We start from the raw sequence: 13,741 nt of genomic DNA on the forward strand, positions 1-13,741 counted from the left end.
AGGCAGACTGCATATAGGTTGCTTGGAGATGAACTTGGTAAAAGGGCTTTTCAGTGAAACAAGAGGTTTATATGAGATCTTATCAAACCCTTAGCAGGGTCTTCCAGGGGGATCTTCCATCCCTAAGCAGTAAGGACCAATGGTATGGCAGGCTCTCTCCGGGGAAATTAAAGCTCACCTTGTGAAGGGTGCAGTGAGCTCTCCTTTTCTCTCGGGGATACCACTGCTGCTTGGAAACAAGCCCCTCCGCTCACCAATCAAAAGCCCACCCTTGCATTCTGTAATCCAACAAACTACAGCCTATCATGAGCACGTGGCACACTCGGATTTCATTTGATTCGGAACTAACGGAAATTCTTTGACCCTGCAAGAGCGACCCATAATCTGATTAGCGGCCAGCAATCACATTAGCTGTCCTTATTGATGTATATCCATAGCCTAGTGTCTCTGGTGCAATTTCCCCTTCTTATCAAAAGGAACAGTGAAACACACTGACTAATTAGAGGACAAAAATTCTTACTCCTTATTTATTTGCTTATTGGTATCTGTGTATCACCTTTCTTGACTGTGTAATTAATTTTATGTAATGATGAATAAAGAGTTAATGGGAATGGGAAGAAGAAGTTGTCTACCCACTATCAACTGCCAGTGACAACTACAGAAGTTCAGTAAAAGTCATAAAACTGCCTGCTGTGAGACTGCAATATCCCAAGCAGTACAATCAAGTTGGTCATTTAAAAAAGGTAAGGAATATGGCATAACTGTGAATCTGCTTATAGCAAGTTAGCCACAGAAACTGGGTGTTCATCCATGAAGAGAACTAGTCAGGGAGCTCACCAAGAAGTCTATGTCAAGTCTGAAGGAGTTAGTCTTCTGTGGCTCAGATGCAAGAGACTGTGCATACATCAATAGTTGCATGGGTGCTTCACCACTGTCAGCTTTATTTTAGATGCAAAAAGAAAGCCAGTGTTGGGGGGGGGGGGGGGACCTGTGATGTCTCATGTGAATGTACGCACAAGATTCTATAGCTTATTAAGGCCAAAATAGAGATTTTCTGGCCATAAAATTAAATGCTATCTTTGGTGTAATGCAAACACTGCAAGTAACCAGAAACACACCATCCGCGCTGTGAAGTAGGGTGGTGGCAGCATCTTGCTGTGGAGTAATGCTTCTCGGCAGTAAAGCATGGATGGCTTGCTGAGGAAGTAAAATGAATGTGGCAAAGTACACGGAAGTCTTGGAGGAATACTAGGTGCAATGTGCAAGAGAACAGCGATTTCGGGGGGGGGGGGATTTTTATCCAGCACATCGACAACTCCAAACTCAAAGGAAAGGGTTAAAAACAAAAATGTCAATGTCCTTTGAGCAGCCAAGTCAGAGCATGCACCTCAATCCAATCGAGAATTTGTGACAAGACTTGAAAATTACAGTTTGCTCGAGGTCCCCATCCAACTTGACAGGACTTGAGCAGCTTTGCAAAGAGAAATGAGCAAAAACTGCAGTGTCAAGATATAAAAAACTGATACAGACATATCCATATAAACTCAAAGATGCCTCTACTAATGCTGACTTGCAGAGATGAATACTTGTGCATTCAGTTGTGATTTAAATTTGTGATTCATTGAAAATTGTTTTGTAGAAATGTGTTTTCACTTACAGTATTTTTTGATTGATTACTGTTTAAAAAAGCCTCAAGCCTAAATCCATTGTGTTTAAATGTTTTATAAGGAAAAACATGCAAAGGGGTGGAATATTTTTCTTAGGTACTATATCCCTCGATTAGCTCTAAAGGTAAATCCAGTTGCTTGTTTCGTAAAGTAGTAAAGAGGCAGTAAAAAAGATAAAATATGAGTGTTACAGCTTGCGCAAGTGAAATTTATAACTAAGCACCAAGCATGTTGATGTAATGCACTCACTGTATTTTTCTGTGAGACTTACGTTGCTTTGGAGAAAAGCATCTGCTAAATAAATAAACGCAAATTTAAGCAAGTTTGACTCCAAATACCAGTGTTGTTTTTTCAGGTGTCTTCCTACTTATAAAACTGAACTACAACAAAGAGAGTTACACAAAAAAGATTAATTTATTGGACATATGAAATCCCTATGCATCCCTAGAGCATTAGGTGTCAGCAATATTGCCTGTAATGCTCTGGCTCCAAGCTGTGATGTTCTGCTCCCTGAAATAATCATTCTAGTTAGATCCTGTGCTAAAAGTCCACGACATCCACATTTGCTGCTTATGGGCCAAGGCAGCATTTGCGCGCACACACACACACACACACACACACACACACACACACACACACACACACACACACACACACACACAGGAACCCATATATAACTACCACCTTAGGACATACAAAAGGCAATTACCAGATCTCATCACTGTAAGTTACAATGTTCATCATCTGTAGAAAACAAAGGGTGCCATTTTGTCACTTAATATATTAATAATCTTACCAACAATAACATACTTTGACAACAATATACAAAATATTCCTGGAGTCAGCCCAGCAGTTAGACTTAAAAGTTGATTATATTAACTCAGTGGCAACCAGTGCAGACCCATACTTTTATTTCTCCAGAAACACATTTTGACTAGGATCTCATAGGCCATGTGAAACTTTGTTTCCACCTCCTCACAGAAGAGCAAAGAGAGTGATGCTAAACTGAGATCCGTTTCAACTGCCAGGCTCTTCCTTCAGTCTTGCAAGCCATGGAAAAGGGATATGTAAAAAGTGCAGTTTAGAGCATGTAAATGTTATGTGTGATAAATCCCAGTGTGCTTGGTATCGACTTTGCAAAACGATACGTTGGCAGCCTTAAGTGCCCAGGCTGTTTAAGTAAGAGGTAACTGCACATTCTGGCCTGCGAAATACCTGGTTCTACTTGGCAGGGGTGTTTCCATTGACTGGAGTGTCATGTGCAGGACTGGCAGTAAGTACAGCCTGACAAACGGTGTGTTGGCTCTGTCCGCGAACGGGAGGTAAGTATACCCTATTCACCGCTCCAGTGACAGGATCATTCTTTTGCATGCAGTGGCTGCTGTCGGTGCAAGCCCACTAAAGGAGAGAGATGCTGAGATTTTCCTCTGTGTTTTTTAAAGCGTCCCCTTCCTTGGTGAGGCTCTGCATTTTGTTGAGAGGGAGTGGAATGAAGGGGTGGCTGCCTGTGATTAAGGACGATTAAAGTTATAAAGAATTCATGAGGAGATAACCGCTGCCTGATTTATGGGGCCGTCTCATCGGAAATTCCATAAAACTCCAATAAAATGTAATGACCCGACACCCTCGGGGCAGAATGGGAAACGTCCTGCTCTGGGCTGCAAAAAGCCACTAGAAGCAACAAACAGCCTTGGAGAGGAACAGCAAGGCACCTGTAATGTGGCACACTGACCAACACAGAGCCAATGGATATGCAGTCTAAGAGAACAAGCTCAGGCTGTCATTCTTTTATCATCAACATGGTGTCTTGCTGTCAATACCAGCCTCTGGCATTGTTTTATAGGAGGACCACACTTAACTGTTACAGCAGGAGAGTAACGTTGCCTGGCGACAGCAACAGTCGCAGTTCGACTGTAAGCTCTTGATATTCAACACCAGTGGCGGCCATGGTTGGAATTGTAATAGCAGACAGTCACTAGAAAATAAAGGGGCATTTATACTGCATAAAGATAAATAACTTCATAATAGGGTAATCCATTCCAACCAATGTATTATTACTACTGCTACTATTATTATTAGTATAATTATTATATTGTAATTATAATGTATGGATGAGTGACCCAATGTAAGAAGTGTATCTAGCAGTGTAAGTCACCTTGGTGGATGAGGTGTGCGGGCTGATAACACTACACAGAGTTCACTGGAAGTCGCTTTGGAGAAAAGCGTCAGTTAAATAAATAAATAAATAAATGTAAACCAACCAAGCAATGTCAACAACCACTTGTCCCAAGTGGGGTCACAGCAAGCCGGAGCCTACCCAGCCAAACAGGGAGCAAGACTGAAGGGGGAGGGGACACGCATGAATGAATGCCAGTCCATCGCAAGGCACCCCAAGCAGGCCTCAACCCCAGACCCGCCACACAGCGGGCATCGGCCAAACCTGCCGCACCACCACGCCGCTCCATAAATGTAAGTATAAATGTAAATATGCCTTTTTCCATGGTCCTGGGCCCTTCCTAGTCCTTCCGATTGCAAGACAAGAGCCACAATGCTATCTGCTGCTCCAAATTTCCAATATATCAATTAAAAAAGCAATAAAAAAGCTGCTACAGAACTTTTAGAGCTGTTTTTCAGCTGCATGTCTTCTCCTGAGACACAGCTAAAAAAAAATATAACTGAGGCACGGTGTAAACAGAATAACTAATGTGAAGGTAGAGAACAGGCATCTTTCAGTGCGACAGAGGCGATGCGAAGATGGCAAGGCTCTCTCTGCGCAGGAAAGGTGAATAATGACTTGGCTGGGAAGGTAGCCTACGGCAAGATCCGCACATAGAAATACATTGGTTTTAAAACAATTTTCAACTGCCAAGTAACACAAGAAAACGTGTGAATGGGACAGTTTATACAATAATTACACAGATTCATTTTCCTAGCAAAGCTTACATTAGTAGAGACATACTAACCATTTAACAAGTTACATGTGTTAGCTAGCTGCTGGAAAATACAAAATGTAACACCGATCTGATGTAGAATCCCTCACTTAGAGCTTTATATCATTACACATTCAAGAGTCTAAAGATATAGAGCCGCTGAGCACAATTTTCTAGAGCCCTTGCTAATATTAACAATGTGTACAGATATACAATTATGGACAGGGGATGCTGGTCTATTTTCCTGCTGTCACTAACATTGACTAAAAAGAAGCAATGTGCGGTGTGGCGACAGCAACTGCTACTCAGCTGTCACTGGAAATCACCACCCTTCTGGACCGTCTCCTTCACCATAACGGTAAGAGTCGCGATTCTGCCAGTCGCCATTAAGTGTGTCGATCCACAAATAAGTGCGTGTTGGACATTAAGACGATTAAAACATTAAAACAGCATCTTGAACAGCAGAAATTAAAGCAGAATTAATCCACCAGCCATTGTGCGTTTTGTTATATATTTTGTGAACAAAAAAAACTTGTGTCACAATAGGCAATGAAACAGTTAAAGGGTTACAGATGCGACACATTCATCTATCAAGCGATCTTTTTTCCTCCAGAGCCGACATTTATTGTGGATTTTATTTCCCATCAAACTGCACTATTCCCACGAGTTTCCACATCTAAGATGTGGCAGCGAAAAATTACTTATGTGAGAAATTTTCAAATCGAGTGCTAATTTGGTGGCATTCGCAGACAGCAGCCTACAAAAGGGACCGATGGGAAGCTCTAATGCGGCAGATATTGCAGAGGACGCCCCGTGGAAAACATGGACGTAATCTGGCGGCAGCCACAGAAAGCAGTCCATGAGAAAGGCTGACAGGTAAAGTCACGTGCTGGTGCTCACAGAGCATTCTATGGGAAGGAGTGATGTATAAAGATAACATGGTGGTGCTCACAGAGACTGGGAACAGAAGGAGCAGTCGGCTGACAGGAGGCTCCCTGCTGCTGGGCTGCTGCCCACCACACTGCGCTGCCACCTGGGCCCGGCTGGCACTGCTCTCTGGTGCTCCAGCGCTGCTCTGCCAGCCATGTGCCTCCAGCAATGCGACGTACCGCCTTAAAAGGCATCTTGACCTGGTGCTGAGGGTATGCCGTCTGCGTACGATAAACACAACTATCTGTGCGGCTAAGTAGATGTGCATGGAATAGAGGTCAGAGTAAGGTGTCCTTATGAAAATAAACAGGGCCTCTGAGAGCACACGTACGGCACACAGACACACGCACAAACGCGGACACACAGAATCTGCACAGGTTTCTCTGGGAGGGATGATTGCTGCTTCACTGGGAGCAGCAGGTGACCTTTCCCAAGCTGCTAACTGATTCTTATGAAGGTCACAGAAGCGGAGCGCTGGCCTCTGATGGCTCAGCGCAAAGTGTTTGGCACATTGTTTGTACCTGCTGCCCAACAAAATGGACTAACAACCTCAGCCGTGTCTCACTTCCATACAGGAATGGCTCCATCTGAAAGGAAATTACAAACGGCCATTGGGTATTCTCAGATGAGCATCCTTTAATGTTACTCTACTGAACAATATAAACAAGGTTAAAGAGCTTTCTGCAGACATCGACACTGTCAGACACCAAAATGACATAAACAGACATTCACTTGTACTTCAAGCAAAACCATTTTCTGGACATATCAGAGCACTGCCTGCCGCTGAAGCAGTGTGAAGTGTACAGGTTATACTGTACAATAGCTCCACACTTTAAGGGCATAGATGGGACCAGAAGTCTTATCTGCAATTCATTTTATTCATAACTCCAAAATCACCCTTACCACTATGTAACAGTCAACAAAGGATTAGTAATACAGATGTCCCTGGATTTCATATGGGTCAGATTCTGCAAATGTCACACTTATCAATGAGGGGAGGCAGGATGGTGCGTGCAGTGGGTTTGGCCTGTGCCTGCTCTCTGGTGGGTCTGTGGTTCGAGTCCTGCTTTGGGGTGCCTTGCGACGGACTGGCATCCCGTCCTGGGTGTGTCCCCTCCCCCTCCAGCCTTACGGCCTGCATTGCCAGGTTAGGCTCCGGCTCGTGGCGACCCCGCTTGGGATGAGCGGTTTCAAACAATGTGTGTGTTTATATATCAATGATAATGTGCAAGGCTTTTTACTATCATATTTCTGAGCTACATTTAAAATGACCAAACATACTAATATTTTGTTTCCACAAACTCCAACACTGCTTGATTTATTCTACAAACATGTGTAATGCTTGTAATCTTGTTACCATTCACCAGAACTCAACAACACCAGGCAGCAGCTGAATTAAGGTTGTCCCACAATCCTATCTCATTTGGGTGCATTTTACCGATACCTGCATACCGGGCATGTAAATACGAGACGTTTGCTCCGCAACAAACGGACATTTTAGAAAACAGGCAAGTGAACAAAGAACCAGTAGAAAGAGTGAGAGGTGGAATGACCTCCCCCTCTCACTCAGAACTGCTGAATCTCTCTCAACATTCATGAAGTATGTCATCTTTATCTCTTTTGGACTCACTTCTTCCTTGATATATGTGCTCAGTGAACATGTAGTACATTATCTGTATCAAGAAAACACACACGTAGCTCCTTGTGAAATGTATGCTGGTTTATACAGCAGTAGGTGGACAAATTTGACTGTACTTAATCACGTGTGTGCATCTACATCTCTAAGATGGTTTAATGTGCTTGCATATTCCTTTCTAAAATGCAGTTGCTTTGGAGAAAACTGCAATCTGAATAAATATGCATGTAAATAAAGTGGAAAACATAAAAAATTTTCTATATATTTTCAGAAATTTATTATGCAGCTCTTTCTAAGCCTGGGTATGTTTTAATGTGAAAATAACTCCACTTAAGGGTTGAGACATGGTGCAAGACATTTTAAAACCCTTTTGTGCTGCAGCTAAGAATGGGAACAAGAGAAGCAGGCTCCGAGCCACTGAACGAGAGTCACACTCACCAGGACTTTCTTGCCACGGTGGTAGGGCTGAATGACTGGCAGGCCCAAAGGCGTCACCCACTCCACTGTGTTCCCAGACTTGGCGATGAGCCTGGCGCTTTCCGTCAGCCAGTCCTGCAGCAAACGGATAGGCCGGGCGGGGGGGGTGAGAGAACACTATAAGCCACAAACAACACACTGGAGTGACCATGGGGAGCATGAGGCATGAGTGGGTGCGTAACTCACACATGACAACTCAATAGAAAAACAAAAATCCACTACAACACCTAATATACAAGCGATCACTTTAAAGGTACAATATTCCAATGTATCATTTATTCCAATGTGTCTAACATTTCAGCATTACAAAAATGTTTGTGTAGTTCATTCATTCATTTTTTTTTTTTTTGACTACTTGGGCACGCCTGTACTTTTCCATATATGACAGGCCGTGGAAAACTGCCAAAGACACACATTTTCCAAGACGGAAAGCCCTATTAAAAGTCTGTGAAAGTCCAGGTGGCCTGTAAGACAAATCTCTTAAGTTTGGTGAGTAGTAGGCCAGAGTGTGGCGCATTCATCAGACTGTTGCTACCTGGCGCCCCACTAAAGCTTGAACGCCTCTCCCCCCGGGCAGGCAGAGAGCCGGGGGTGTGCGATCGGTGGGGGGATTGATTGTCTGCCGCTCGCCCTGAGACTCCGCTGTGCGCCTCAGCTTGAGCTGACCCATTTAGAAGTTAAGTTATCCCACTGACAGAAGGGGGTATATTTCAAATTAGCTCAGCCTGTCTGAGCAGGCCCTTCCAGAGACGGGCAGAAAGCGCAGGGTTGGCCTTCACGCTGGCAAGACCATTTGTCTTCCGCAGCCTCTAACACACAGCCCAGGTACGAGGGCTACGTGTTTCATGTGTGTGTTGGTGAAGCGACACCAGCAGCTTTACCTGCATTTGGGCATCTTCTTTTCAAGGTGCCCACGTACCTGGATCTCCCTGGTCCCGGTGAACATCTCCTTCAAGCTGTTGAAGACCTGATTCACCAGGTAGTGTGAGGCCTCCCACACATATTCCTGGAGAACACAAAACAGAAACGTGTGGTGAAAATACCCAGAGTGTTACAGAGAATGGCTTCGAGATGCACAACGCCTTTGAAGGCAGGACTAGTGCGCCCACTGGGTATTAATGTTGAGCTTGGGGAACACCTAAGAGTAAGGATGCTGGAAAGATGGGGGTGCGGGCACCCGTCTGCATCTTGCCACATACACTCATCTCAGTGTCGGCGCAGCTGTGTAACTAGAGAGCCGGTCACAGAGCACGGCGGACCACGCCTACTCATTGTCATTAATAACACCGCTGAAAAACACAGCTACAGCAAGAACACACACAGGAACAGACACACAATGGAGGGAAAGCTGGGAGCGCGACACCGATCATCCACAACATTTGTCATCTGGAGGTGATACACGCCTCCATCGAAGCAAATTGCCATCCTGCTCAAGGCAGTGAATTCTTGATATTAAACACCTAGGCAGATAAACACTTTATTGACCCCGTGGGGAAATTCAGATCCCAGGGGGGAAACAAATAGCTCCGAATTCTATATATTATTTTGGCAGCATTTATCATACGTATGTATGGATTCACAACATTTACTATGGTTCTCTCTGCAGTTCTGCAGAAATGTTTATGTCCCACTACTAGAATCACAGCTTCCGAGCTGAGCTACTCAAAAGATGTAATTGAGCTACTTTAAGTCTCCTCCCTCATTCCAGGTTGCAGTCTATTTCAGTGCAAATGTACTCAAGAAAGCGGGGCCCAACAGCCACGGAAGCTGGCATCAGCAGAAAGGTAGTTCAAAGAAAGCAAATGGAATTATTATTGGAAAGAGAAATAACTGTGGCTAAGGTAAGTCTGCGGTACTCAGGCAGTATGAGCAATACGCCGCAAATGGCAGCTGGTCAGTAAGCGACCAATTCTGTGGTTTTAAATGCAACATCAGTCAGCGCTGCTATACATGTATGGATGAGAAGAGTGCACCGTTGTGGATTTTAAAAAAATCATTACGTTTCCGCAGCTGTCTGTGAAACAGCTTGCAGCACGAGAAGGTATTTGAACACATTTCTTGTGCACAACAAACCATTGTCTGGGAGTGCCAGGGTTACCGTGAAGTGCTTGTACGCAGGAGAGTGTGAGGAATGAGATGGGTGGCCTACCATGGGGAATTCTTCAGTCTCTTTCAGCCGCTTCTCGATCTGTAGTCGCCCCCCGTAGCGTGTCACCCCATAGACAACAGTCATCACAGTCTGCTTCACCACCTTCCGATTAATGAAGCCTTGCAGGACCTGGGCGATCTTCTCCCCTTTCTCAGCGTCACAAGCACGGAACTCCTCCACCTTTGCAGGGTAGCATGTGGGAACATGGGAGTCTTTTGAGAGATCTCTTTTCTCACATACAGTAGCTAAAACAAGGCTGGGTAGACATTCCGGGATGTGTGCCGGATAGAAATTAGCCACTGAGCTGTAAAGGATTTCTGGAGATGCTGTATATTTAATGCTGGAAATCTGGTGTTTGATCATAAATTTATATTTACATTTACAATGTTACGATACTTACAATTATTTACCTGTTTATACAGTTGGGTAATTTTACTGGAGGAATTCAGGGTAAGTACCTTGTTCAAGGGTACTACAATTGGAGTTAGGATCGAACCTGCTACCTTTGCGTAGCAGTTCTAACAACTACGCTACCAGCTGCCCCATAAATATTATGGGCACACACAGTAATAATGCCACCAGTTTGTGACAGGTAGTGTAATTACCATGTTCTTTAACCTCTTTAGAGCTTAGCTTTTTGAAAAACAAGCTGAAAAAACCAGGAACTGGCACATGGATCTGGCTGTGATCTTCAGCCAAGGTGCAGAAAGTGGCATATGAAAGCATAGATGTGTGGTGGACTTGAGGGGGAGAAGCTCCTACCGGGGCTGCACCGTGAACACTTGGTGAACACACACACTGACCTGTTGTGCCACTACACTGTAGACGTCCTGTGGCTCGTCACATGGCATGAGGTTGACAGAGGTGGCGCCAATGACATCGCGGCCCAGGGCTGCATAATGCTGCAGCCCATTGCAGGAGCCGTCCTGGGAAGAAAATGACAGCAGAGAGGGTGGGGGGGCTACTGAGCAGATGTCACATCAGACAGACAGATAAAGCCACACAAGTAAGATGGATGGAGACTGGTTGGAGGAAGATGTTGTGGACCACAATTTTCTTTAAATTAAATTACTAGTTCTGTGGTACAGCTACCTGCTTAATGAAAAACTAAAGCTGGACTGGAACCTGATATTAGAAGCTCTAAGTTTCATTTAAAAAAAATAATATATATACATGACAGCGCAGCAAACGAAATTTGGGAAGTGAGTGTACACAGCATCTTGCAGTGAAGGCATTGTTGACTCTCTGGGATTTGTTTTTTTTTTTTTTTTTTTTTTTAAAAAAAAAACACCTGGACACACTTTGTGCTTAGATCAGCAAAGTCCCAGCATTGTGCTCCGTGAAAGCGATAATACAGTTAAGAGGTGTTTAGCAGAACATTCAGTTGATCCCAGAACATTTCATCTTACTCAAAGAGTTCCTGGCAGAAAAAGCGGGTGACTGCAAGGTGAACACAGGTTGGCTACAGGTTGCCGAAAACCTGTTGTGCTACGGCATTCATATTAACCTTATCGCATGTGACGGTAATGAGCGCGCTACGGGAACCACAGGAGACACAGCCGTGTGAAGCTTGCGTGGTCGAGTCGTGCGGCGTTGCGTGAAGCTCGTGTGGTGAGTCACTGAAAAGGTAGTGCGGAATCAGGACAGGACAAAGAGGCACACCTGATGCACGGGGAAGTGAGAGATGAACCGTGTGTGGTCAGGGGAACGTGAGGCCTTCGCTATCTCCATGCAGCAGGCAAGAGCTTGCCAGGGTTCATCTACGTTCATCCACCATTTTTTCCCCTGTGATAGAGACAAACACACAAACAAGCGCAATTCATTATTTATTTGCCCAGCTGACATTTTAATACAAAGGAGCAAAGCCACAGATTTCACATGAATTGGTCATTATACTATTATACAAATTATACTATTATGAAATAATTGAGGTTAAGCAGCTTTTGGAGAGGTGTGAGTTCTGAGACTAATTGAACATTACTATAATTGAGTTTTTTCAACCCTTCTCTACTCTTTGCTGATAAACAATTTCCTATAGTTACAGCATACCTCCTTTGCTATCTTTTGCTAACACTTAGGCAGCAGCTGGGCTGCCAGCTTGAAGTCCACTGCCACCACTCCTGCCGTATTCTTAAACAAGGTAATGTGCCGGAATTACTCTGGCAAAAACCTGGTGCACAGATGGGCACAAAAATGTAAGCTGGTTTGGAGGAATTTTTTTCTACAATCCATAACAAATTGCTGCAAAAAATCATTTAGATTACACACAATTATCTAATGTAATTTCCAGGCAGGTAGATGTAAAGCGTAGCATACGGACACTCACAGTCAGAGGTCGGTCAGCCGAGTCCAGGATGTCCTCCATGATGCTGTTAGCATATTCCAGCCTGACGGCTAGAGAGCTACGCTTTTTCAGACCTGTGAGGTTCACCAGGTGGATTTTGAGCCAATCTAGTCCATGAGGTCCCAGTGGTTTGCCCTCTGCAAACATCAGAATTGCTCGTGCCACATCGCTACCCAAGTGATTGAAGTATGGCGGGCAGGGGTAGGTGCGCCCGCGGAAGTCCATGTTGTGAGGGAACCAGAAGACCTTGTCGCGCATGTGGTTGGCAATGGACAATGCATATAGGGCCGACATTCGGAGGCTGTGCATCTCAGCCACCTTCTTCTTGGCCTTGAGCATGTCGCGTTTCAGTTGAGCCTGCTCAGATGAGGAGCACAACGGATCCGAGTGGAAGCTCAAGCGAGGTATCTCCGGAGCTTCCGACATCGGTGGTGGTATCTTCATTTTCTCGTTGCCCTTGTCGTTGAAGATAGAGATGATTATGTCCAGCAGGGGCTTGTTGATCTGCCAGGCACAGTTGCCCAGCTGGTTGAGGGAGTCCAGCACGGCGTGAAGGTCCTCGTTACGGCACCTCTCCAAGAGGAGCTGGTGCTGGACGGCCCCGTCCTCTGCACGCATAAGCTTGGTGGGAGACAACAGGTAAGCCCCAAATTTTGGTGAAGTCCAGGGCACAGGGGGGCAGAGCATGGGTATGACGTATGATTCAAAGCTCAGCTTGCTCTCCACAGCCTCTGATAGCAGCTGAATCAAAATAGGGTGGGGCTTGATGAATCCAACCTACGAGTAAAACATGGCATTCAAAACATAAATCACAAAATCTTTGCAATTAGAGTACGATCACTGTTGAACAGCTAATGTGGACATCCAAGTAAAATAAAACAACATTACGAATCACTAACCACCACACCTGAAATGAATATTTTTAACTGACAGAGAAATATATCTACAGATCTTTTCAATAAATTCAATCTACTGTGCCACTGAGCTGCAACGAAGCTAAGTTTTCAGGCAAAGTTGGACGAAACTCAAAACCAACCTCAAACTGGTCTGCAATAAACTCTGACTAGACAACAGGAAGCGCTGTCTGGTCTCATTGCACGAGGAAATACAAACCCTCGATGGTAGTGATTGTGCTGCTTTAGTGTTAAGCTGGTTACAATTGATGTGCTATAATTGACTGAAATGCCACAGCTGCCAAGAGCCAATGGTAGCATAGTAGTTAGAGCTGCTGCCCCTGGACTCAAAGGTTGCAGGTTTGAATCCCACTCCTGCTGTATTCCCACTCAGGGTAAGGTACTTTAACCAGAAGAATTACCCAGCTGTATGAATGGGTACATAACTGTACGTAGCTTAACATAGTAAGCTGCTTTGGAGAAAAGCATCAGCTAAATGAAAAAATATAAATCCACAATAAGTCAGCGGACAGGGAGTAGGGTTCACTTAATATTTTGAAGTACAAAGTGACTTGACTGGTTTTACAGAAAGTTACATCATCAGACAGACCGTACAGAAAAGATATATTTATTTCACCATAATTGAGAAAAAGTACATTTTCTCTTTACCAATTTAATCAGGTAAAAGTATCATCAAAAACTACCCTGTAAAGTA

The 13,741-nt window shown here is 44.4% G+C and overlaps 1 protein-coding gene across 2 annotated transcripts in view; it reads right to left on the reverse strand.

Moving 5' to 3' along the window:
- Positions 1 to 13,741, reverse strand: part of polrmt (polymerase (RNA) mitochondrial (DNA directed)) — a 61,028-nt gene that overhangs the window by 16,607 nt on the left and 30,680 nt on the right. Inside the window, exons 10-16 of one of the 2 annotated variants that reach the window (XM_029255050.1) lie at positions 12,116 to 12,910; positions 11,452 to 11,574; positions 10,593 to 10,715; positions 9,790 to 9,969; positions 8,560 to 8,646; positions 7,602 to 7,715; positions 5,550 to 5,748 (exon numbers count right to left, since the gene is read on the reverse strand). In XM_029255050.1, coding sequence (XP_029110883.1) covers positions 5,550 to 5,748; positions 7,602 to 7,715; positions 8,560 to 8,646; positions 9,790 to 9,969; positions 10,593 to 10,715; positions 11,452 to 11,574; positions 12,116 to 12,910 — 1,621 coding nt within the window. The remainder of the gene's footprint in view (positions 1 to 5,549; positions 5,749 to 7,601; positions 7,716 to 8,559; positions 8,647 to 9,789; positions 9,970 to 10,592; positions 10,716 to 11,451; positions 11,575 to 12,115; positions 12,911 to 13,741) is intronic. The other variant, XM_029255049.1, reaches the window with a different exon arrangement.

The sequence above is a fragment of the Scleropages formosus genome, chromosome 9, assembly GCF_900964775.1.
Source record: "Scleropages formosus chromosome 9, fSclFor1.1, whole genome shotgun sequence".
NCBI classification, from domain to species: Eukaryota; Metazoa; Chordata; class Actinopteri; order Osteoglossiformes; family Osteoglossidae; genus Scleropages; species Scleropages formosus.